General features: G+C 34.7%; 1 protein-coding gene across 1 annotated transcript; it reads right to left on the reverse strand.

Moving 5' to 3' along the window:
* Nucleotides 1-37: 37 nt before the first annotated feature.
* On the reverse strand, nt 38-22,870 carry Trim9 (E3 ubiquitin-protein ligase Trim9). Its single transcript, XM_089635876.1, has 9 exons — nt 21,877-22,870; nt 20,804-20,899; nt 19,409-19,642; nt 18,026-18,185; nt 14,590-14,729; nt 12,544-12,682; nt 10,757-10,981; nt 9,137-9,309; nt 38-6,046 (listed from the first exon to the last, which is right to left on the reverse strand). The coding sequence occupies exons 1-9, from the start codon at nt 22,591-22,593 to the stop codon at nt 5,927-5,929; spliced, it is 2,004 nt and encodes a 667-aa protein (XP_089492002.1). The 5' UTR covers nt 22,594-22,870; the 3' UTR covers nt 38-5,926.
* Nucleotides 22,871-23,737: the final 867 nt, after the last annotated feature.

The following is a 23,737-nucleotide window of genomic DNA, read 5'->3' on the forward strand; positions in this document are numbered from 1 at the left end:
ACACTTCTACCTACTGGCATTCAAAAGGTTAAAAATACTTTTTATTAAATTATCTGGAATACAAATGAAAAACGAGATAAATTTATTCGGTTTATTAACTGATATTTAAATTAAAATATGTAATCTAGTTACAAATAATATGATATAAAGTGAGTGCAGTCTTTAAATAGAAAAAAATCATGGCTTTTATGATGGTGTATTCATTACAGTAATTCATTTTACACACTTATATCAGAGGGTACAATTTATTTTTAAATGTAAACAATTTACATTAAACATTGTACTGGTTTACAGAAAAATAAAAAAATTCAAATTTTATAAATAATAAGCAGATTGTTTGAAGGTGGAATTGTATCCCTAAATTTTATCTTAAATGTATCTACAGTTACCATTTTCAGTCAATTTTGATTACGTCTTTCAAAAGTCAACCAGTAAAAAAATCCTACTAATTATTATCAATGTATAAATAAAACTTTTAAAATAATGGCAGTAGAATTTGATCAGAGATCAATAAGTACGTGTTTTCACTCATTTATATCTGTATGCAATCATAAATGGTAATTTTATTTTAATCATCAAACAAAATAGCACAAAATAGTTTCATAAAACTATAGGTAGTTTAAATTAAAAAGCATTAACATTAATTGGATAGTACTGAATTTTCCAAAGTAGTATTGATAATAAAGAAAAATTTGTTTTGTAAAATTTGGGAGTTACGTCTTAAGCCATGCATGTACTCATTTGCAAACTGTACCTGTTGCCAAAAATCATAGTGTGTTATGGTTATCGGGGATTTACAATATCGATTCTTGCCTCGTAGTGACTTGCCGCGCACAGCCACTCCATTTTCACAGTCGATTATTATCGATGCGACTAGTTCCATTTCGTTTAAATGTTTTTTTCATTGATTGGTTAATTTGATAAGGTAGGATTGTAGATTATGACGATTGTACGTATAACGCAGGCAAAAGATTGTCAGAAAGTCATAAATTCTGAAGCAGCATTACTTACTTTATTCCAGACGCACTACATGCTAGTGTCGAAATAATTTGTAATTCAAGAATTGCTTGTAGAATAAAGAAACGTAAAATTCTTCATGTTCAACATGTTTATGTGGTGAGTGATCTGCTGTAGCTTGACGATTTTTTTACCCGCCGCATTTGATCCGTTTCCTCACGGCAACAGTCTAAAGCTAGTCTTTGGCGCTTGCGTTTTCGGTCAACTGTGGCTTGCTGAATCAACAATTTAGATGGTCGATTTTTGCCGTGTGGCCTCGCAGAGGTGTGGACATCACATACACACTAAAGACTGGTTACAGTTAAAGCTCGCAGATGAGTACGCAGCTTTAGCTGCCAATTAAGTACATTTTAAGATGATATACCATAATGTAAAAAAAATAAATTTTTAGAGCCTTCACAAGTGAGAGGTTACATTTTGCTCAAATTTATTTGGGCACGTGTATTGCTCCGAATTCCTGTGGAAATAAAAAATATTTTTGCAAATGATTGATGGAGATGCAAAACAGTTCTGGAAACCCATGCTAGTTTTGGTACATTCACAAAAAGTATTAAAGTAAATTGAAAATAAATATAATATTAATATTTTTAACTAAACAAAAAAATAATGCCTAATTAATTTGATATTTAGCATAAAGGGTATATTCTTTATATGTATATTCAAGTTGTTCCAAACAGTTTTTCCTGACTCCAGAAGTAAGAAAAATTGAGCGGGTTTTGCAACTCCACAACTTGCATATGAGCGAGATACTGTTTGATAAAGGTGAAAAATATTCACGAGAAATCATAAACATACACTGAAATCTTTTCATACAACATTCTACAGGGTGTCCGGGCTAAAGTGCGCTAACTTCGGTGGGGGGGGGGGGGGGGGGTGATTCTACATGGTACAAGTAAAAAAGATAAACAACTTTTTCGATATTCCAACAATAATAAATAACTACAATACAATTTAAATTGAGTTTTAAGCACATCACATGTAATTAGGCAAATTTATAAAATGCTACAAGTTATTTCATTCATTACTAACACATTACTTATAAGTTATGCATACAAACCCTGACTTTCAAAGTTGGACCGAGTTCAGTATCAATAGTCTACGTAGCAACGATAAACTAGAATTCACAATTATTAAAAAAAAGAACTAAATTTTTTTCATGTCAATCATAATACGTAATTAGGTTTTCAAAGGTCCAAATGTTATTACAAAATTTAACTAGTGATAGCCAATTATTTTATGCACTTTAAAACATACTAACTTTACGTATGTAAGTTACATTAATTTAGTACCCTTATTCAATTCAGTCCGCAATCGGTGGGTAAAAGCTTCAAACTCTTATGTACAACTAAACACTCTTACTATTTCTTATGCTAAATGTGCACAATTATCAACATGAAATATGTTCAAGGCACCTATAAACGGTTCCATGATAACTCAACACAATGACAATAAACTTAAATTATTCAACATAGTTTTTGTTTCATCACTTTTCATGACTTTTTAAATGTGTTAATTGTAATTTTGATGAGTTATCTGGTCAACCCTATGAACATATGTCTTACTATGGTGTAAGGTGAACCTTTTATGCTCTGACTTAGCACATGTAAATAATTTTGATTTTAATATATTATAGCCTCAAATTACTCGCACTGGAGATCACTTAATTCGAAGAAGGTATTCTAAGGCAAGGGTTCCTTCATTTAACAAGTTTTGAAATGACAAAATCAATTTTTTCACTGATTTCATCGATATTCACACCTCTGGTAAGTGTTTTTGAAAATAACTCAAATAATCTTACGTTTATAATAATTCAAACTGTTGGTTCACAACAACAAAAATATAATATATAAAGAAAAAGTCTTTGAAAGCTAGGATAAAAATAATCACAACAAAACTTTTACGCAGATGCCAATACATAGTGTAATATTATAAATCATAGCACGAATAAGGTTCGGTTGTTTTAAATATCACATGCTCGTAAACTTATTGTAAAATAAATCAACATATTTTACGGCAAGATTAACATACACAAAACATTATTTTGTATATCTTTCTACAATTCGGTAAAAAATACACAAACTTCTACAATCAGAAAAATGATGCCTTCTATAAATCTGAAAACTTAATTTTTATCATCTTTACGACAAAAGTCTGATGCCGATTTATAGCTTGATGACGGAATCAAATAGTTTTCAACAAGCGACTGATGTACAGTAGAATAGTTTGACTGCAGCACTAGCCAATATTGTGTATTCATCTCTAATGGATATAATGAATTTCTCAATGTATTCTTAAGTTTATCTTAAAAGTTACAATAATAATTTTAGTAATTCATGTAAAATTCGTTATTATTTGTAAAGACACATTGTGTAAATAAATAAAATAAAACGCAAATTAAAAATCACAGCGACATTCAATCCGCTAGTTGGTTTAGCTTTCGAGTGGAATATGAATGTATAAATAATAGTAAAATGGATGGACACATCAATACAATAAATATATCACTACATAATGCTAATAAAACACACTGAAACAGAAATATAATTAATATTCTTATTCTAGAAACAAATAACATGGAAATGATTGTAATTGGACGATGTAGCATTAAGTTTATTTTATTAAACTCAGCTGACAATATGACAGAATATATTATATTATTATAATAAATAGCTTATTTTAATATTACATTAAAATAGTACACACTTTTCTTTTGCGTGAAACCGCACAAGAGTCCCAACTGCTCACAACCGTCTGAAGCCAGTGGGACTATGGCATCCCCAATTGGGGTATGTTGTGAGGCTGAAGGTAATGGGGAGGGGGAGGAGATGTGAAGAGGAAGGTGGGAAAGTACCTGGCTAATTCGAATCTGGTCACCAAACACGGCCAAAGCCATTTCAATCTACGTTTCAATTCTGAATGGTGGTTTTACTGCGGGTATCTTCCAATCATAAGTAAATTGTGAAATAACACAAATTAATCAAGTAAAATTTACTTGCGCACGCCGGGATTTGAACCCGCGACCTCTGACTTGCTAGTCGAGAGCGTAATCCCTCGAACATGGAGGCCATTGGGGGGTAGGCACTCGAGATATCAAGAATTTACAAACCTGTAGTTCATGATTTCATCGCACGCAAGCTCTCGGTGACCGCATAACCATTGACGCACATCCATTATTCCAACCCAGTTTAGGCTTATTATATAATGTACACCTTGCGTCGAAACTGCGAAATAAAAGACACGCAGCAAAGTTGAACAAAGGAAAACAATCTTAATTTATCACTGCAATGATTTATTGATGCAATCACAGTTTTCCGACAAGGCGATACACCTGTTCCCATACTTTTTATTTGTAGCAATGTAGGTATACTGCCGTTGTCAAATGGCTAATGGATTTGTAGCAATGATATTGTGATCTTTTTTATGTCTGATCGTAACTAAAACGATACTCATAAATTAATTGAAAATGCAAAAAATAACAATTTCAGTATTTTAAATACGGGCCTTAATGCAGTGTTTGAAGGTTTGCATGCAATTTAGATTACGTGATATAGGCGCCCTAGAGGTGATTTTTTGCGAAAACGGCGCTGTACAAATCATTCAAATATTACTATTATACAAACTTTGTTGTGCAAACTTACAACATGCTTATTAAATTAACCTTAACTTAACCTAAGAACCTTACAGATCCAATACACTGGGAATATTTGAATAGAAAAGGGAATATCAGTTAGTACATGTACATAATTATCAGTGATCTATATAGTTTAGAAAACATGAAATGAATTTGCAACAATATGGTAAAATTACTAGATGCCAAAATCAGTCTGTGGGTACATAGTAAGTTTTGCACAATATCATATATATGTGCCTGATGCCAATAATGAAACAACTGTCTGGTACAAGCATAGACATTTAAATTGATAGAACAGCCAATCAGGGAAAGGGGAACAAACCAAGTGCGTAGAACGGGAAGGTGGCACGACTGTCTCCCTTTCCGTGATTTGTTAATAAATGAATCTGACAGTATACAGGCAACTCGCGTTGTAATAATCACTATTTAGTCTACGAAAATAAAATCTGCTTACGAATTTCTAGTCCTTTTAATGGCGCGCAAATTGCTGGTTGGGTTTAAAAACTTAAATATAAACCCCGAATCGGGTGAAGAAAATTTCAGGCTTGTTTCCAAAATTTGATATATTTTGTTATACTATTTAGTTAGGCACATTTACCCACCTCGCTCATTTTTAGCGTCGCTATGCTAGGTGATTGAGATCCTGCGCAGAAAAGTCCTACAATGGACTGCGCTGCAAATCATTGCGTTACTTTAGCAAATTATTTATCTGCACTGGGTCTGGTTATTTCAATGTTCGCTCTTCGGCGGTCAATTTAAGACTGATGTCGTAGTTCATTCAAAGAACTCTCGAGCCCTCTGGTGCCAAACATAATAGTCTATCAATTAAAATGTCTATGGGTGTACAATTATTATCTACATTAAAAAACCACTTGGATTGAACGGATATTTCCGCAGTGGCAGCAATTTTCTCTTTCAGTACACATATAGAGGGAAGCAAGTTGGGAAGGCAAGAATTTTAACAGATTAATATTACGTCATCTGTGGAAATGTTACAAGATGAAACACAAAATGATGAAGATCGGTGGCTGATGCAGAGCAGTTTATGAAGATGAAAATCGTCCTTTTTTTCAACTGTGCAGAAATTTAGCTTAGCACACACCTTATATTGCATATCTGTGGTTGTAATTCTCTTTTACACTTATCACAAGTTCCCACAGTCACTTGTTATAAAATCCCAATCGAACAATCTGTACTTAGGGTATAATGCATCGTCGTGTAATTTATCCTCACGGTAGAAAAACATTTGAATTACTGTTGTAATAGGCTAACCCTCTGCTATGGCTCGTCTAAATCACTAGGTGGCTCAATCGCGGGGCACAGGGTGACCGCAACGCCACGGTTCAGTGAAACGGCCGGGTAAAACACTCCGTAAAGGTCGGTGAAGGCAATCCCGCCCTGCAACAAAAAATATTGTTTTATGTAAATGTTTCAACTGACAAAAAATTAAGTGGTAGACATGACACCAAAGGATAAAGGCCGAGAGGAGTGGAAGAAGCCCATCCAGGAGTTGGTACAAAATTATCTTTGTTAATCATAAATGGTAGCAAACATTTCTTTACTAATATGTAGTGTGGAAAGCAGGATAAAAGTTTGCTGCTAGAGAGATCGGATATACATATACAGTGGAACCTCGTTAATTAGAAATCCACAGGACATCAAAAATCAAATTTCGAATTAACAAATTCTCACATAATTCGAAATTTAAAAAAAAATAAAATTTAGGACGCTGAAAATCGAGTACCTCGGCCGCCCCTTAAAATTTGGGTAGTATCTTTGGAGTAAATTGGTAATAATACGAATTATTCCTGTGTAAATCGAATTTTCGCAGCCGATTACCGCCGCGGTCGGCCCTTCAAGTTCAGTTATTCAAAGTAAATTCGTAAAAATACAATACATTTACGCATAACTCGAAATTTCGCGGCCAATTTCGGTCGCGGCCTAACCTTTCAATTCAGATATTCAAAATAAATTCGTAAAAATGCAATTTATTTACGCGTAAATTGAAATTTCGCAGTCATTTTCCTTCGCGGCCGGCCCTTTAAAGTCAGATATTTGGTGTAAATTCGTAAAAAAAGGACATATTTCCGCTTAAAATTAATTTTCTCAGCCCTTCAAACACGGATATTCGAAAAAATATGACATTCCACTATAAATCGATTCATATTTACAAAATAATAATACTAATTAGGACGATGTATAACCACGTAAAAATACACTTTTCGGCGTTTTACCGCCACGGCTGTCTTTTAGATTCAGATTAACGAAATTTCATGATTTATTTTCGGAAAAACCGAATTACGCCAACAAATTTTCCTGCATGGACAAAAACCAATTTCGAATTAACAAATTTCGAATTACGAATTAACGAATTTCGAATTAAAAAAACAATTTTGTATGAAATTTTTTTTTAGGGATATTTTTTTAGTGAAAATTGCGAATTACGCGTTTTTTCGAATTATCGGGGTTCGAATTAACGTGGTTCTACTGTATATCTATATAAAAATTTGCTTTGAATTCTTTCCTTGTAAGTTGCGAATAGTTTGAACGAAAACTTTAAATAAAGTGAATACTATCGAACCCCGATAACTCGAAAAATGCATAATTCTAAATTTTCACAAAAGAAAAATCCTTTTTCATATGTTATTTTTGTATTCACGTGAATTTTTTTTCGTGTAATTTTTAGAAAAACCTGATTTTTGTTAAATAAATTATTTAATTTCGTGAATCTGAAACTGACAGACAGCCGTGGCAGTAAAACACTGAAAAGTGTCTTTTTACGTGGTTATACATAGTCCTAATTCGTATTATTACTTTGTAAATATGAAATGATTTACTTCAATTATCTGAGTTTCGAGGCCGCGAAAATTCGCGAAATTTCGTTTACCGGGAAACATGAAATATTTTTACGGATTTACTTAGAATATCAAAGTTTAAAGGGCTGGCTGCGACGGAAAATGGTGGTGAAATTTCGATTTATAAGACGTAATATACGAATTTACTCCGAAGATACTTTCTGAATCCGAAGGGGCGGTCGAGGAACTAATTTTCGGCGATTTTTTAAAATGAAAATGCTTAATTCGAAATTAGATTTTTTAAGTACTGTGGATTTCAAATTAACAGAATTCTTCTTTACAGTAAAACCCTCAAACATGGTTTTGGTTCCTTGAAAAACTATTAATCTTTAAGAAAGTGTATTTTATAAGAGTTTTTACCTCCAAAATTATCATTTTTAAAAATTGTATTCACATTATTAATATAACATTAATATAATATCAAAATAACCGAATTAATCAGTTCTATTAATAATTTTAAAAAAATATTTAAAATTATTATTACAGTAGAACCCCGTTAATTCGAACCCCGATAATTCGAAAAAACGCGTAATTCGAAATTTTCGCCAAAAAAATTTCCGCAGAAAAATTTTTTCATACAAAAATTTTTTTAATTCGAAATTCGTTAATTCGTAATTAGAAATTTATTTTTGTCCGCGCACGAAAATTTGTTCGTGTAATTCGAAAAAATTTGATTTTTGCGAAAATAAATCATAATATTTCGTAAATCTGTGGCCGTGGCGGTAAAACGCCGAAAAATGTATTTTTACGTGGTTATACATCGTCCTAATTAGTATTATTATCTTGTAAATATGAATCGATTTACACTGGAATGTCATACTTTTTCAAATTTATTTTGAATATCCGAGTTTGAAGGGCCGAGAAAATACGTTTTACGCGGAAACATGTCGTAGTTTTACGAGTTTACACCAAATATCTGAATTTAAAGGGTCGGCTGCGACGAAACTCGGCCGCGAAATTTCGATTTACGCGTAAATGTATCGTATATTTACGAATTTATTTCGAATATTTGAATTTAAATAGCCCGCTGCGACGGAAATCGGCCGCGAAATCTCGATTTACGCGTAAATATATCGTATTTTTACGAATTTATTCGAATATCTGAATTTTAAAGGACCCGCCGCGACGGAAATCGGACGCGAAATTTCAATTTACGCGGAAATATATCGTATTTCTACGAATTTATTGCGAATATCTGAATTTAAAGGGCCCGCCGCTACGGTAATCGGCCGCGAAAATAAAGAAATAATTGGTATTAATACGAATTTACAACTAAAATTCCACCTGGATTTGAAGAGGCGGCCGAGAAAATCGATTTTCGGCGTTTTTTTTTTTTTTTTCTTCATAAAATTTCGAATTACGTGGGAATTCGTTAATTCGAAATTTGATTTTTGATGTCCGGTGGATTTCGAATTAACGAGGTTCTACTGTAATAGGAGGATTTCTACAAACATAGCGTACTTATCTAGGTACAGCCATACTCTCGCAGAGGAAGAGAGGTTCACGGTGTAACATGTTGATATTTAATAAACAAGAAACATGGTTGCAATATACATTTCTTTGAAATTAAGTCTTGCATTGCGCAGGAGGTAGGTTTTTCCTTTTCGGTTGATTAAAAAAAAAAAATTTTTACCTGGGACTGTCCATCCACGGTGAAGCGCAGCGTGTGGGAGTCCAGGTCGAGTAGTACTCCGACCTCGGAGCCGGCACAGATGCCCCCCTCCTGGCGGTTGTGGTGGGCTCCACCGTGCTGGAACCAGGAGCGGGAGCCATCAATGTACATGGCCCAGCCGCTATTGTCTTTCCCTAGATTAAGAGAATAAAAGAGTATATTCATTATTAGGTCAGGTATTTTAACAACTTCTTGAAGCTCTTAACCATTAAATAGATAATTTGGTTAGAAATGAATCTGATCTATGCAAGATGTTTCACTAAAACTAAAACATTGTGTCAAGAAGTGCCGCGTGATGGGATTAAGTATTAAAAATAATAAATTCGTTGGTGTCTTTGTGACTATGTGTAACTCGGGTTAAATGAACTCTAGAACAGAGATCTGCTTTGATTTTCAAAATATGAATTGATTGTGGGAATGATTCACACAAGGGACAAAATATGTACCGAAAAATTATTTTATTTTAATTAATTAATAATTTTGAATTTGAAATGCATATTTCTTTTGTTTCAATTGTTGACAAATTGATGTCGTCTTTTTTCAAGTTTACTAACTGTGTTCATTCAAAAGGTAAATTTCTGATAGTCTTTTTTGAAAGGCAATGATCGTGAGCCAATTTTTTTTATTTTTTTTCAGCTTTACAAATCCTACAATTATAATATCCCATGATTTTTAACGGGTCTGCGCTAGTCCTATATAATGGCGTGTTCCCACCTCATCTATTCTATGAGATAGAAATTCAAATAAAAACCGAATATTTAATCGCCGTGGGTCTTAATTGTCGGAACTGATTTTGTCTCACTGATGTATATTGTTAGGTCAGAACGAAAAAATGCCATCATGTAGTATTTATGCTCTTTGTGCTTTGTGGCATGGTTAAATACAAACAATATAAGAATTTTTCAGTTAACATTTGTAAATGTCATATATCATGCTAGAGTAGGATATATAGGGTTTAATAATTTTTCGTTTTAAAATGTTGATGTTTTTAATACAACGAAACATAATCAATTGGCAGCAGTAATTTTTATTTAGAAACAAGCCACAAGTCCATTATGTTTTTGGACGGTGAAGCAGCACTCATTAGTTACAATAAGTGGTAGCCACGTCTAGTCTGGAGCTCCAATATACATACATTGACATTGATCTCATGACAAAGGACTGCTTCTTGAAAGCAGAAAGAACGTATGTTCTAGCATTTTTGATACGGTTTACAGATCGCTTCCACACCACGGTTTTATTGCTTGTATATGTTTTACGCGTTTTACAGTATTTGAGAATGTATGTGTATTTAGACTCGCTGGCGCTGTTTGTATTGTGTCGTTCGTTGTGCGTACACAGAAACGGGACGATAATATGCACGATGTCTAATAATATTTGAATGATTTTTTACAGCGCCATTTTTGTAAAAAAAATCACATTTAAGTCGCTGTAGTAATATTTAAATTGCAGTATTGCTGTTTATGGCTAGAAGTCTGAATCTTTTTACTCTAAAATGCAAGGGATGCGGAGCATCCATAGCATGTATGGACAGACCGCGCCTGCCGCACAGTATCCCCAAAGGTGTTTTATAAAACTCACCGAGCATCTTATCTCTGCTGACATCGGCCCTTGCGATGCCAAATGCGGGGTCCGTGTCAGCATCATACCGGTCCACAGTGAGGCGCCAGTAGTGCACGCCCCGCGACAGCCCCACGCCCGCCAGTGCCACGCGGTGTTCCCAGCCGGCCACGCGTGCTCCCAGCCCCGCGCCGTACAGGCTTAGCCCGTCCGGACGTCCACCCCCCTCCCAGCTGAACCAGGCCACTGGAATTAAATACAAATAATTAATGGTTTATTTGAGTTGTGGTGATGCTTGACGTCACCCGTGTCTAGTGAATGGTAAATTCCCGTCAATTTACTTTTGGGGAATATTACAAGAATTTTCATCTCAATGGTGAAAACCCCATGACGAATCTTACAAGGAAATTTCATGTACTATACAAATGTATCATATTAAATTGAGCATTCTGAGAGACAGAACTCATAAAATGTTTTAAAAATACCAAATAGTACCAAAAATAAAAGCAATCAAAATGGTAATATTTGAGGACGGCCGATAGGCGTGTGATGTCACGGTACACACAATGACTGGCACAGCAGTACTGTCAATCGAATTACGAATTGTACTGAATGGTGTCTCGTGTGAAGTTATCAAAAAAATAATTTTATTATCGTTGATACATTTTCATCAAAAAAAGACAACCCCGTTCAGAATTTTAGTAAAAAAAAAAAAATTCCTTTGGGGAATTTATATTGGGCAGGGGAATATTGCCATTCACATCACACATGTGAACATCACTAACCATGTCTAACCAGTGTTAACCCTTAGAATGCCAGCATATCTGTAGCGGATTTATTAGAAACTCACGGTGTTTGCCTCGAATTTTGGTTTTTTGAACCAAAATGCTCCTACACACTAAAAAAAAGTTGATTCACTTATAATATTTTTTTATAAGATTAGAAAGAAAAAAATCTCAGAATATAAAAAAGTTTTCCTAATTTGGAAACTACATAGGATAATAATTGGATAATTTGTGCAGCGCAGTTTTTGTAAAAAATTACCTCAAGCGTGCTAAGAATAGAGTATAAATATATACTTGTAAAGGGTTTTCCAATAAGAGGTGTTATTTTGATATTCAATCGTAAAAGATCAATGGTTTCGTTGCTTGTGTGGCACGTAGCGCCGTCTTGTTGAAAGTAAACGTTGTCCAGATCAATACCATCCAATTCCGCCCATTAAAATCATTAATCATCTCTCGATAGCGCAATCCATTCACCGTAACTGTTGCTCCAGCCTCATTTTCGAAAAAGTAAGGTCCAATGACTCCGCCGGACCATAAACCGCACCAAACAGTCACACGTTGAGGATAGAGAGGCTTTTCAACAATAACTATTGGGTTTTCCGAGCTCCAGATGCGACAATTTTGGTTGTTGAGGAAGCCACCGAGGTGGAAATGGGCCTCATCACTCAAGATGATTTGCATTTGATTCACTCAAGTGAATTTTAATAATTTCAATGCGTTGTTAAGCATGTATCGTTCCATTTTTATTAATGGCGTAGTTTAGTTACTTGTCAAATGTCAAAAAATGACAGCTTCAAAAGTAACATCTACCGTAATAGCGGGCTATTCAAAATAACACCTCTTATTGGAAAACCTGTATATAAGACAGTAGGTACAATTTAGAAAACATAATTTTGCAAAAATTTGTAAGTTATTACGAAAATAGTGTCAGCCAGCGCACGGCGAGCCGCTCAGCATTTTAGCTTGTCATTCAAAGGGTTAAAACACAAATGAAATAATAGTGCAGTAAACGCAATAACATACCTGGTGCAGTTTGTAAGCCGATAAGTTCACTGTATACTCCTTCGCCAGTGGCATTAAAAGCTTTTACTCTGGCATTATACAAGGAGTTGAAATGTAATCCATCCACAGTGCACATTGTCTCCCGGCCGCAATACACCTCCTAAAAACAGATACAATTAATACAGCCGCACACAAAAGGTGGGTGGTTCGTCAAATTGGCAATCAGTTGTTAACAGACCGATTACTATCTCTAATGCACAGAAACAGTGTAGGCATTGAGTTCTACAGGTATTTCAATGGAGAACAGAAGAAGCTAGCAGCATTGATCCCCTGTGCGCATCCTGGGTGCACGTACGTGAAACTCGACAAACACAAGCTGACTCTTCGACTCTGGAACATGCCGTAAATGTTCCAGAGTCTAAATGCTATATATTTTTTTGAATAAGTAAATTGTGAAATAACACAAATATAATCTGGGCCTCTTTATGCCTCTTGACCTACTCACACCGTTGCCCAACCGAGTGGAGATATAGTTCCACTGTCTTTTCACTATGCAGACAGGGGCGCTCTTATGAGGTGTAACATAAAAAAAAAAAAAACAATGTGTTCTGTTTGTTTGCTTGGAGGAAATTTTTAAATATTTTCATTTGCTGGTTTTTTGAAAACAAGGTGTATTTAGAAGAGTATCAGAACACTGTCCCATTAGAACATTTTCTTCAATATAAAAATGTTTTATTACGATGTGACTTTGTCAAACACTTAGGACGGGTTGTTTCGGGAGAATTTGAAAAATTCATTGAATATCAACGTTCATTTTCGAGTTCTGTGAAAGCCTTTTTCGAGTGCTGTTATAATATCATTATAACAGGACTTTCACAGAACCCGAAAATGAACATTGAAATTTGATGAATTGTTCAAATTCTGTTAAACAACCCATCCTCAATTTCATATTGTATGTGCATGTGTTGATTGAGAATTGATCTGTATAAATATTCTAATTCTGAAGCTGAAATTTGATACTAAATTAAGTTTACGCAACTGTCTTTTAAGATACATTTCCCACGCTTCAAACCGCAGTCATTTATATTACTTGTGGTTTCGATGACTTGGCAAAGTTTTACCTTGTTATGGTATATTTGACACTATACAGAACCACAAACTACTGGAGTTTAACTTACGGAGAGAATAATAACAAAAGTCACTCTAAATAAACATATGTTTAGCCAAAATATTGATAAAAAGGAAACTTCCGAGAATGTTTGGTTTGCAGTTCTACCACCAGAGTGCAGTAGCACGGTAAAAAGAAGAAATCTTCACCCAGTCAGTAAAAAGGAGGACTGCATTAAATTTATAAAATATATTGTAGTTAACCTGTGGTGTCCCAGGAAATTCCAAGCTCAATTTCCAAAGGCTCAAATTCCAAAATCAAACGTCAAGTGTCCACTTAAATTTTTTTTGTGTCGCATTTTATAAGTATATGATAACAATTCTTCCAGATTTCGGTAGTTTATACAACTGTTGTTACTAATAATATTATTTTGTACAATAAACCTGTAAATAAATAATGCTAAAAATATAATTATTCATTATGACGTAAAAATTTTGACATTTCTTACGAAGTTAATTTTCATCACTTTTCTTGGGTGAAATATTATAAAAATTACATCAAAATAATGTAGATAAAACTATCTTTCTGATGATACCTCAAATCTATTATTTCCACAATCAATTTATATCAAAAATAATGAAAGAAGACGCTTTGACACTAAAAACGCGGCAAATATTTCATTGGCATTCCACAGAAAAATTCTTTGTAAAAAATCTGAAAAGCTAGAAGGCATTCCGGTATTTGCTGCTTAAAGAACGAGAATAGCCCAAGCGATTGTGACCTTGTTCTTCATACAAATTCCTTATACATAAGGGTCAAAATCGCACATCATTTTTTTTTTTTTTTTTTAATTCGTAGATAATGTGCCGCACTCACATATGCGGTCCCGGGATATGACGGGTTAATACAGATAGTATTAACTACAATATATTTTAAGACTTTTATTAAAAAATATTTACCCTGAAATCACCGCCATGTCCGTCATCTAGTTCCAGAACGTAACCTTCAACATGACTATGGATTGGAGGAGTCCAGGCGACTGTTACCGAGTTGTTCTCTGCGGCACATAGTTCCGGGGCCAGACCTGGAGAACCGGGAGCTATGGGTGGGAAAAAAATATTTGAAAAAGCATGGAAAATGTAGTTAATAATAAAATATGATTTAAGGCATACAGCTGATAGCTCTGTTGAAACCTACTCAGTCTTTCTCATAAATGATGTATGTAACAGAAAGAGAGGAGCTCTACAACGGAATTCTCAGAGGCAAGACCAAACATCATAATAACTTTGCTAATAAATATAAACGGTCTACGTATATTACAGATTAACACTTGCTTTTTCGAGTTATGTACAAAATGGTATCTTTATTTTCTCGGCCAGGTATGCTACAAACATAAAATATGTGTATGTGGCATACATATACGAGTATATCCTCATGTATGCCACAAATATATAAGATTGTGACCGACCGTGAACTAAGTATTATCTAGATAGGGCGTGTGAACCTTAAAATAATACTGAACCCAAAAATATTGGTTTAAGAAAATATTTATCAAAAAGAAAGTCTCATCTTAAATCTCTTGGCGATCCAAACGCGATATAATACATGTTGTGGCATACATGGGTGAGGTAATAAAGGCATGGTTTTGTGTTAACTTAGTCACAATATAATGATTGTCGTAAACATAAAACAATTAGATATAAATAAGATTTGCAATAGTGCTCGATTAGGAAAGTTCACAATACCTGCAGGTTGTCTATCTTCCCCGTTTACAGCGGCTTGCGAACAACAATATTCACAATAAGACTTCATTCAACCAATGTTAATCATAATATTATAAGGATACATATTAACCCCTCAGGCCTCTGGCATTTTCTGTCAGAAGATCGGAATATTTCCGCTTTGCAATGAAATCCAAATAAATGGAATATTTCTGAAGGTATTCAAAAATTAAAAACAGTTTTTGAAAGATGATAAAATACACTTTCAAAATTTATTATTAGAAAAAAATATATAATTTTTGAAATATCCAAATTTTGAATGCAAACATAATTTTTTTAAACTAGAATTATTGGTATGGAAAAAAAACTCACATTTGATCATAAATTTTTTGCCATTTCATATAAAAATAATTAATAAAAAAATTGGCAAAGATTGATAATTTTTTTTCAAATTGCGGTTGGAAAGTTTGGTTTTATTGAGGTGTACATAGGGCCGGCCCTATGTGGGCGCAATAAGGAAGTTGAGTCCATTTTTTTTATTTTTTTTTTATCAATGTTCGCATTCAAACTTAAATACTGGTATTTTTTTTTTTTTTAAAGTTTGTTTTCATAGTTAAATTAATTCTCAAAGTTTAAATTTTATTAAGCCCGCCAAAACGAGCGGAATCCGAGCGGTAACAGGCGGGGTGTAGTGTGACGTCATTAGAACTGTGAAAACCACGTCGCTTAAGCATTATGTATGGAAAATTTTTTAATTCTTAACAAGGAATTCCAGTAATTTTTTTACCAATGTTAACCGTCTATTATAATTGATGTTATTAAAAAAAAAAGAAAATTGATTAAGATTTCATAGTTAAATTAATATTTTAAGTTAGAATATTTGCTTTTCACGCCCGGTACGATACTTGTACGGTATTGCCGTCGCTACTTGTTGACGTTCCCCGCGCGAATTCAGGACCACCGCGCAGAAAAGTAGAGACCAAAAGTAAAATAACGGTTTACAGCCCAGTTCACTGTGAGACTTTTCTGAGCGGCCGGCGGCCTGAAGTGTATCACATGCTATGTGACATGTATAATAATAAAAACATCTAAGTTATGCAATAAACAACATATGATTATAAAGCACTATACGAATATGTATCTTTAGAAATCCATTTCATATAATAATAATAACAAATACGTACATATATTTGACAAACCCAAATAAACCTTTGGCCTATACACCTCTCTCATCTAAACCGACCATCTCTCATGTAATAGAAAGAGATGCACCATAGGTGTTCCGTTGTACGTACAAGTCACGACACATGTGACGACAGAATTCTTTCGACCAATCGTGGAGCGTATACAGTCTATTGCTATTGAATGCTTTTTCAAGAACGTTTAACTAATTCTAAGAATAATAATATATTTATATATTTAGAATCGATATTTTTTGATCTACATGAACATATTTTTTATAAGTCAAAATATTTTTCACTCAACTTCCTTATTGGAGCAGTCCGCTCCAGGTTTACAATACCTAACGTCCACAGTCCTAACACATCGCCGTTGAGATTATTTTCCATAAAAACGGCGATACACAAAAATACAAAACATCCAAATATTATTGATTACAGTGATCACCAACGTAGGCGTCTACATTTTTGACAAAGGGTGACAAAATTTTACTCGCCCCGGGCGCTGTTTGGCTCAAGGCCGGCCCTGGGTGTACATTTAAATTATTCAATGGTTAACTTCTAAATTTGAATATAAAACATGAGTTTTTCTATTTCTAATACCGTTTAGATCATATTTCTCACCAAGGGAGATACGGGTGAGCTGTTCCCAAAAGCGAACAAATTAGTCTAGAGGGGTTAACTACATGGTAAAGTAAATACTAAAAAATTAAGTGATCAATACTGTTGTCATAAGCAAAATGGCAGCTAGAAATTTGCAAAAGTTACATTCTGTTGTACTTTTTATTCAGAATTCTCGTATATCAGAATATGAATTTTGCTAATTCCTAGCTGCTTTTTTGCTTACAGCGGCAGAACAGTATAAAGTAGTATGATAAATGAAACATACATTTTCTTTTATGACTATATTTAAATTGCTGCATCAATTCAATAAATTTACAGTTGATTGCATTCGGTAATAATCTTTGTGAATTTATTTATAAATTCACGCCTGGCTGGGCTTTTACATGTTATTTTTTTACAAAGAACATCTAAATAGACAAAAAAAAAAAAAAAACAAAATCAAAGAAAAATCAAAAAATAAAAGAAAATTTAAGACATAATAAAACACAAACTCTTAAACAAAAACAATGTCAAAACGAAATAAAGTGGAAACTAGACATTCCACCATGCAAGGTGGAAAAATATAATACTAGGAAAATTTAGGAAAAAAACCATTTTAAGTAATGCACACAAGAGGCCCTGAGGAAAATAATTTCCCTCAGGGCCTATGTCATTGTTAGGGAAGCTGTGTGGAGAGTCTTTTTGAGGAGAGGAAGAAGTGAACTTGTAGAGGAATGTCTCTTCAAGACCCATGTTGTAGGAGGGATAAAACAAAGAAGTCGGATAATCTTTCCACAGTCGAGCTGTTGAATTCAAGAAACAACCCAATCATATGTGACAAATATGTGAACTGTGAATACTTAAATTTTTTTTAATAAAGAAAATCAGCTTACGTTTCATCTGTATAAAGTTAAGGTGGTTAATGGCCATTAGCAGCGAACGGTCATCGAGGGTTAGGTCGGGTCGGGGCGGCGGGGGGCGTGGGGCCCCTTGCAGGGTGCGGGCACACTCCACCCCCACCCCTGCAGCCCTGCCGGCTAGCAGTGACCCCACCTGGGAAGGAGGAAAACACATTCAATAATCTTCTTGAGTCATACCCCCGATGATATGAAACTTATTTTTGCAGGTATACCTTTTTATCGAACAAGAGTCCAAACTGTTACCAGCCGAAGGTATGTAGTGGGGCTGAAGGGAGTGTAGAAAGAAAGGAGATGGGGTTGGGAAGTTGGCTGATCAGATTCTGAATGGTGGTCATTCACCACGGTGATACTCAGAGCGTCTTCCAGTCTCCAGTATTTCTGTTACCGTTTTGTAATGAAGCCAAAAAGATACAGGTACACATTTTAAAACTTTTCAGTGACACTTTTGAGATAAAAAAGTGTGTTAAATTAGTTATTATAAAAAAAGTAATTTATTGTATTAATTCATTCGCAGAAAATAATTAAAGCTTTGTTCTATGAAAAGTAATTAATTTGTGACAATGCATTGTTGGCGTTGTGGGCTCAATCGTCTGCTAGCCAAGTCTTCCATCACTGTACAAGCAGTATTTTATATTTATAATGATGGAAATAAAAGGAATTAAAATATTGTCAGGTTTTTCGTAACCAGGGAATATTTGTCTTTCAATCCGGGAGCAGTGGCGTAGTGAGGGTACCCTTCATTAAAAATATTAAACATGGCGTGTAAAGATCCCCTGATAATGTTGCTTACACCCCTCTGTACCTTCTTATATGTTAATGCGACTAGAAGGGACACGTTTAGTACCCAAGCGAACGTACTACGAAGAGCTGTATGCACACTGTGAAGGGTACCCTCATTGGGCCATTAACGACAAGTATCTTTTTATAACACTACATGCAACTGATGTGCAATAAACATGTCAAGTATATGAACTTGACATGTTTCGAAGTTCACACTCTCGAAAAACTCAACGAGTATTTATACATATTTTTAAAATTTGAAAAAAAAAATTTTTTATGAAAAAAAAATTCTTTCATTTTTAAAAATGCATTATTGTATAATTTTCTTCCAGGTTTGCTAATAAATGTTAATGATTTAAGACGGAGGAGTGTATCATTTATCATACGTAAGAAAATAATTCTACAATAAGCAATTGTAATAAAATTGTGTCCAATTAAAGAAGCATGAGAGAAAACTATATATGCTAATAACGGCTCAGGTCGTTGAAATGCCACTTCTCCCGGGTTAAAAAAATACATAAAGAAATATAATAACAAAATATGCAGATAGTGTTAAATAATGCAAAACGAATTTACCTGTAGAAATGCAGCACTCTCCGTCTCTTTAAGCGCCTCTATGCAGAATTGCAAAAGCCCAGTTGCACTTTGCAGTCGCCTCGTGCACATGGCCGCCTGATCCTTCATGTCTCTAACCCTTACATCTCTATCGCTTCTGATGGACTCCAGTAAAGCTTCCCTGCGAGATCTTATCGCTTCCACCAGAGCCTCGCACTGAACTGTGACTATGTTCTCAAAATCCGTATAGGATTCCTATAAAAAAAAGATTGAAATGATAAAACACATAAATCATTGAGAAACCATGAAATTTTTGTGAATAGATGTTACAGCTTGGTACTGATAACTTTGTAATAACGACAACACGTTTTTTGTTATTCAGCTGTCAAAATATTTTCAGTTGGGTTTCTTCAAATTGACCTTTTATTGTTTTTGAATTTATGATATAAAGCGATACAAATGGGCAAACCTGTGAAAAGTAATCTAATAATATAATGTTTAATATTTTGAGTTAGCTTCAGATAAAAAGACAATGTTGAATAGTTACATTTTTTACAACATTTTGATGTTGGGCAAAGCTATTTATGTGTATGCATTGTAGTACATACAAACACACTTAAGGTAAGGACACACGGGGCCCACAAACGCAATCTACACAACGCATCAAGACAACCATAAAAAAACCATTCACTAGATCGATATCTTCTGGCTTTTTGTATGAAACCAATTGGTCCTAAAAAAACCATAGATATGCCAATGCATAGACAGTAAAATTCTCATTCGGAGCCTACTTATTATACTATACACCAATGAAAAACTCTGAAAGTTTATTCCATGGACTTTCAGAGTTTTTCATTGGTGGATATAGTTAGGCAATCATATGACGTCACAATATTGCGGTTCCAATTTTCGATCGGAGTTATGGCCCCCTGAAGACAATTTACAATCCATACATTTTCTTTAAAACTACACGAAACACAATCCTAGGCCCCAAACGCAACACGGATCTGCTATGTCCAGATCTGTGTGGAACGTGTGAAAGAAAGATGGTGGAAGGCCTTCCAACGAGGATACACTAGCGTTCAAAAGTTTAAGGTTATGTTTGTTGTAGCGTTTGGCATTTACAGACATTTATTGCTCGTTTTGTTAAAATGGGAGATAAATAACTAATGGATTTTTAGTAGGTAAAGTAATTTATAACGTAAAATAAATTGAACATCGCGATATTACGATTCAAATATGCGTTGCGTGCGTAATACTATTGTATATGTCGGCCTCAGAATGTAGTAACGCATATGTTGCATACTTTTTATTTATTCAACTTTAAATTATTGTAGATGTACTGTGCCTATCTCACTAGGAAATCCTGTGTTGAGAGCAGGTGAAGAATTAATTATTATTGTTAATAAAACTTACATTGACTTTTTCCGCTAATGTTTTAACCCTTTGTATATATTCAGTCATTGCAAGGGCCTTTTCCGATAACAGTTGAAGGTTTTGTGATAACTCAGTCTGGAATAAACAAAATGCAGAAGATTCATTAACGATTAAACATTAAAGGAATTTTCAATGGTTTTTACAAAACCCAAATTATTCAATTTGATATAACTCAATTTATTATTTTCGTCCACTAGAGATTATCATGAAATTGCCAGAAAAAAAATGCATGATAAATTACAAATCAAAATTAATATTATTCAAACATAATCATGTATCGTCGTGGCCAGTCCTGACTCAAGCGGCGTCTGGTGCTAGTAAAAACTTCAAAGGCGCTGTGCAAGGTGTTATGTTATTATCAGTATCTTCTCGCCTTGGCAAATCGGAGCGGAGTGCTCCGTCTGTACATGTATTGTCGATGTAAAGTTCAATACCGCATATGAACCAATAATTTCAAATAAGTTTTATAGGCCTTTCCGTTGAACAGCATAAGCCGCATTGATTGATGTTCTCAAATTTTTAAATTGACCACTAGTCTGCTTGTATTTAGTTACATTCAATACTGCGAATGAACCATCCCCAGTAAACAAGCAAGAAAGAGTGCATGTATCCCTAAAGTTTTTTACAAATGGTTCTTCCGGGCAGCGACAATGTAATATTGTATTCTCTGTCATGATAAAGGACACTTTAAATCTGTAAGAAAAGTTTTATTAAGGAGGATTAGGCAGTGCTACACGGCTCAATATCTAAAAAGTCACAAATCACAGCATAGACAAACTATTAACTTTTCTTTGAGTATCTTAAAATCATAGCACATATAGGTTGAATTTTTATAAGGAAATTATTGTGTACAAATTCTGAGATACCAATCCTTCACTATTTACTATTAATAATACATAATTAATTCAATACATTGATGTAATCAGATAACAATTACATAAACATGATTCACATTACCTAGAGAAAGATAAAAACAAAATAAAGGTACAGAAATGATGTTGAAGAGGCAGTTAGTGAGTAGTTACATGGAATGCATAAATGATTTGACAAACCTTTTGTGTTTTGCATGCAACACCTAACTGCTGCACATCGTGGGCAACGTGACGCTCTTGCAGGCAGCGGGAGCAGGCGGGCTGGCGGCAGGGCGTGCAGTGCGCCACCAGTGGAGCGCCCCCGTGCTCCAGACAGCCGCCCTCGTCCCGCCGCCCCCCTGCCGCTACAAGCGTGTGTCTGGACAGGGGCCCCCGGGACGGGTGGCAAGACTCTCTGCACCCCTCGCAGTACAACACAGAACACTGCTCGCAATGGACAGACGCGGCCTTGGGCGGGTCTTCCTCGCACATTTGACAGTTTTGCACAGATTCACTTTTCGCAGTTCCATCTCCAAACTTTTCTATTATCCTCTGCATAACACGATATTTAGGAAGATTGTTGGCTCCGTTCTCGTCGAAGTATACCGGCTTTTGACAGGTGGGGCATGTGAGGAACAGTGCGGTTGGAGGGAAGATCACGCCGTTGATCGAAGATCCAACGTAACTGCTGGGGCGGGAGCTGCAGACGACGCCGCTGTCTGTCTCGCTGAGAATAGAGACCTTGTCGGCTTCCTGGTAGTCTCCCGAGCTGGAGGAGGCCACACTCTCAGCCTCGCTTCCCGCTACTGGCTGCTGAAGCCCTAGGGCACATGTCAGGCAGAGCGCGTGGCTACATGGTAATAGCACAGGCTTCTCAAATAAGTGTTTACAAGCCAAACAACGCAGCTCTTCCTCCATTTTATGAACTGTATGGTACACTATTCTTTAATTAGATCACTCGTAACACTACTTTCAAAATCGGCCATGTCCGTAATTCGGCCAAACCTTGAATGTTTCGATAAACAAAAACACCTTCACAAAAAGTTATAAAGCAAAGGATTGGGCGGCCGAATGCCGATATAAAGTCAGTCGGTACTTGACCAAAATGATTTTAAACTTGCAAGAGTATTATAAAGTGATAAATCTAGTTGCTAGACAAATTATTTATCACAAAGGGTGGGTCACCGACCCTCGCGCCGTCAAAAAAGTACAAATTGTACAAATGAGAACAAACATTTCGGTAGGTAAATAAAATAATTGCCAGTGAGAACAAATTTTAGGTCAAATATCCGGTAGATCCTAATTTTAACCTGACTGTGAAGGTACCACAATTTATGTGACGAGAAAGATCCGATTTTCTTAAAATAGGTTGAACGTGAATTATAAATCGAGGCGCTTATTTATAGGTGTAAGCTAAATATTATCTAACAATGTCACAACGCGTAGTGCTATGCGTAGTGCTCTTCAAAACAGACGTCACCGACTTGTAAATGAAGAATGCGCGTAAAATGTAACACAAGGAATGAACATTAAACATTACTACTTAACAATATATAACAGTAAACCAAGCTGGAAGCCAAGAGCTAGTCAAAATAATGTGGAAATAAAAGTTAAAGAAAACAACAGGACAAAAAATGGGTATTAATATTTTTAATATTTTATTTCTGTTTCGTAGGTAAAAACATTGTTTGGAAAAAAAAGACAATTAAATTATATTCGGGTAGTCTTCAATCAAGGTTCCTAGAATACAGTCTTCACTGTAGTATTTCTCAGTAGGAATGATACTGTATATTTTGTTATCAATACCACCCAAAGATTCAAAAATTAAACCAAAAATAGTATCATTTTTATTTTACTTCATATACTATATGAAATTTTAAGACGTAATAAAATATTCTTAATTTTTTTCTATTGAAATATAATTTATTTTCAAAAAATACTGAAATTTCGTCAAAAACGATATTTTTCCACTTTTCAATAAATTTCTTTTCACTTTTTTTTCACTTTTCTCACAGACCTTAGCGCAATTTTTTTCGTGAAAAAATAATATATTTTACTGGTA

Source organism: Hesperophylax consimilis, chromosome 9 (assembly GCF_061612785.1).
Source record: "Hesperophylax consimilis isolate HC1 chromosome 9, BYU_Hcon_1.0, whole genome shotgun sequence".
Lineage (NCBI taxonomy): Eukaryota > Metazoa > Arthropoda > Insecta > Trichoptera > Limnephilidae > Hesperophylax > Hesperophylax consimilis.

What these genes read in the sequence shown, in the direction of transcription:
- Trim9 (XM_089635876.1), bottom strand. Translation starts at nt 22,593, where the DNA reads ATGGAGGAAGAGCTGCGTTGTTTGGCTTGTAAACACTTATTTGAGAAG. An exon ending in GACATGGCGGTGATTTCAGG is followed by an intron (nt 12,683 to 14,589) that starts GTAAATATTTTT and finishes ATCTGTTTTTAG; the next exon opens with GAGGTGTATTGCGGCCGGGA. An exon ending in CGGCTTACAAACTGCACCAG is followed by an intron (nt 10,982 to 12,543) that starts GTATGTTATTGC and finishes ATTTAATTCCAG; the next exon opens with TGGCCTGGTTCAGCTGGGAG.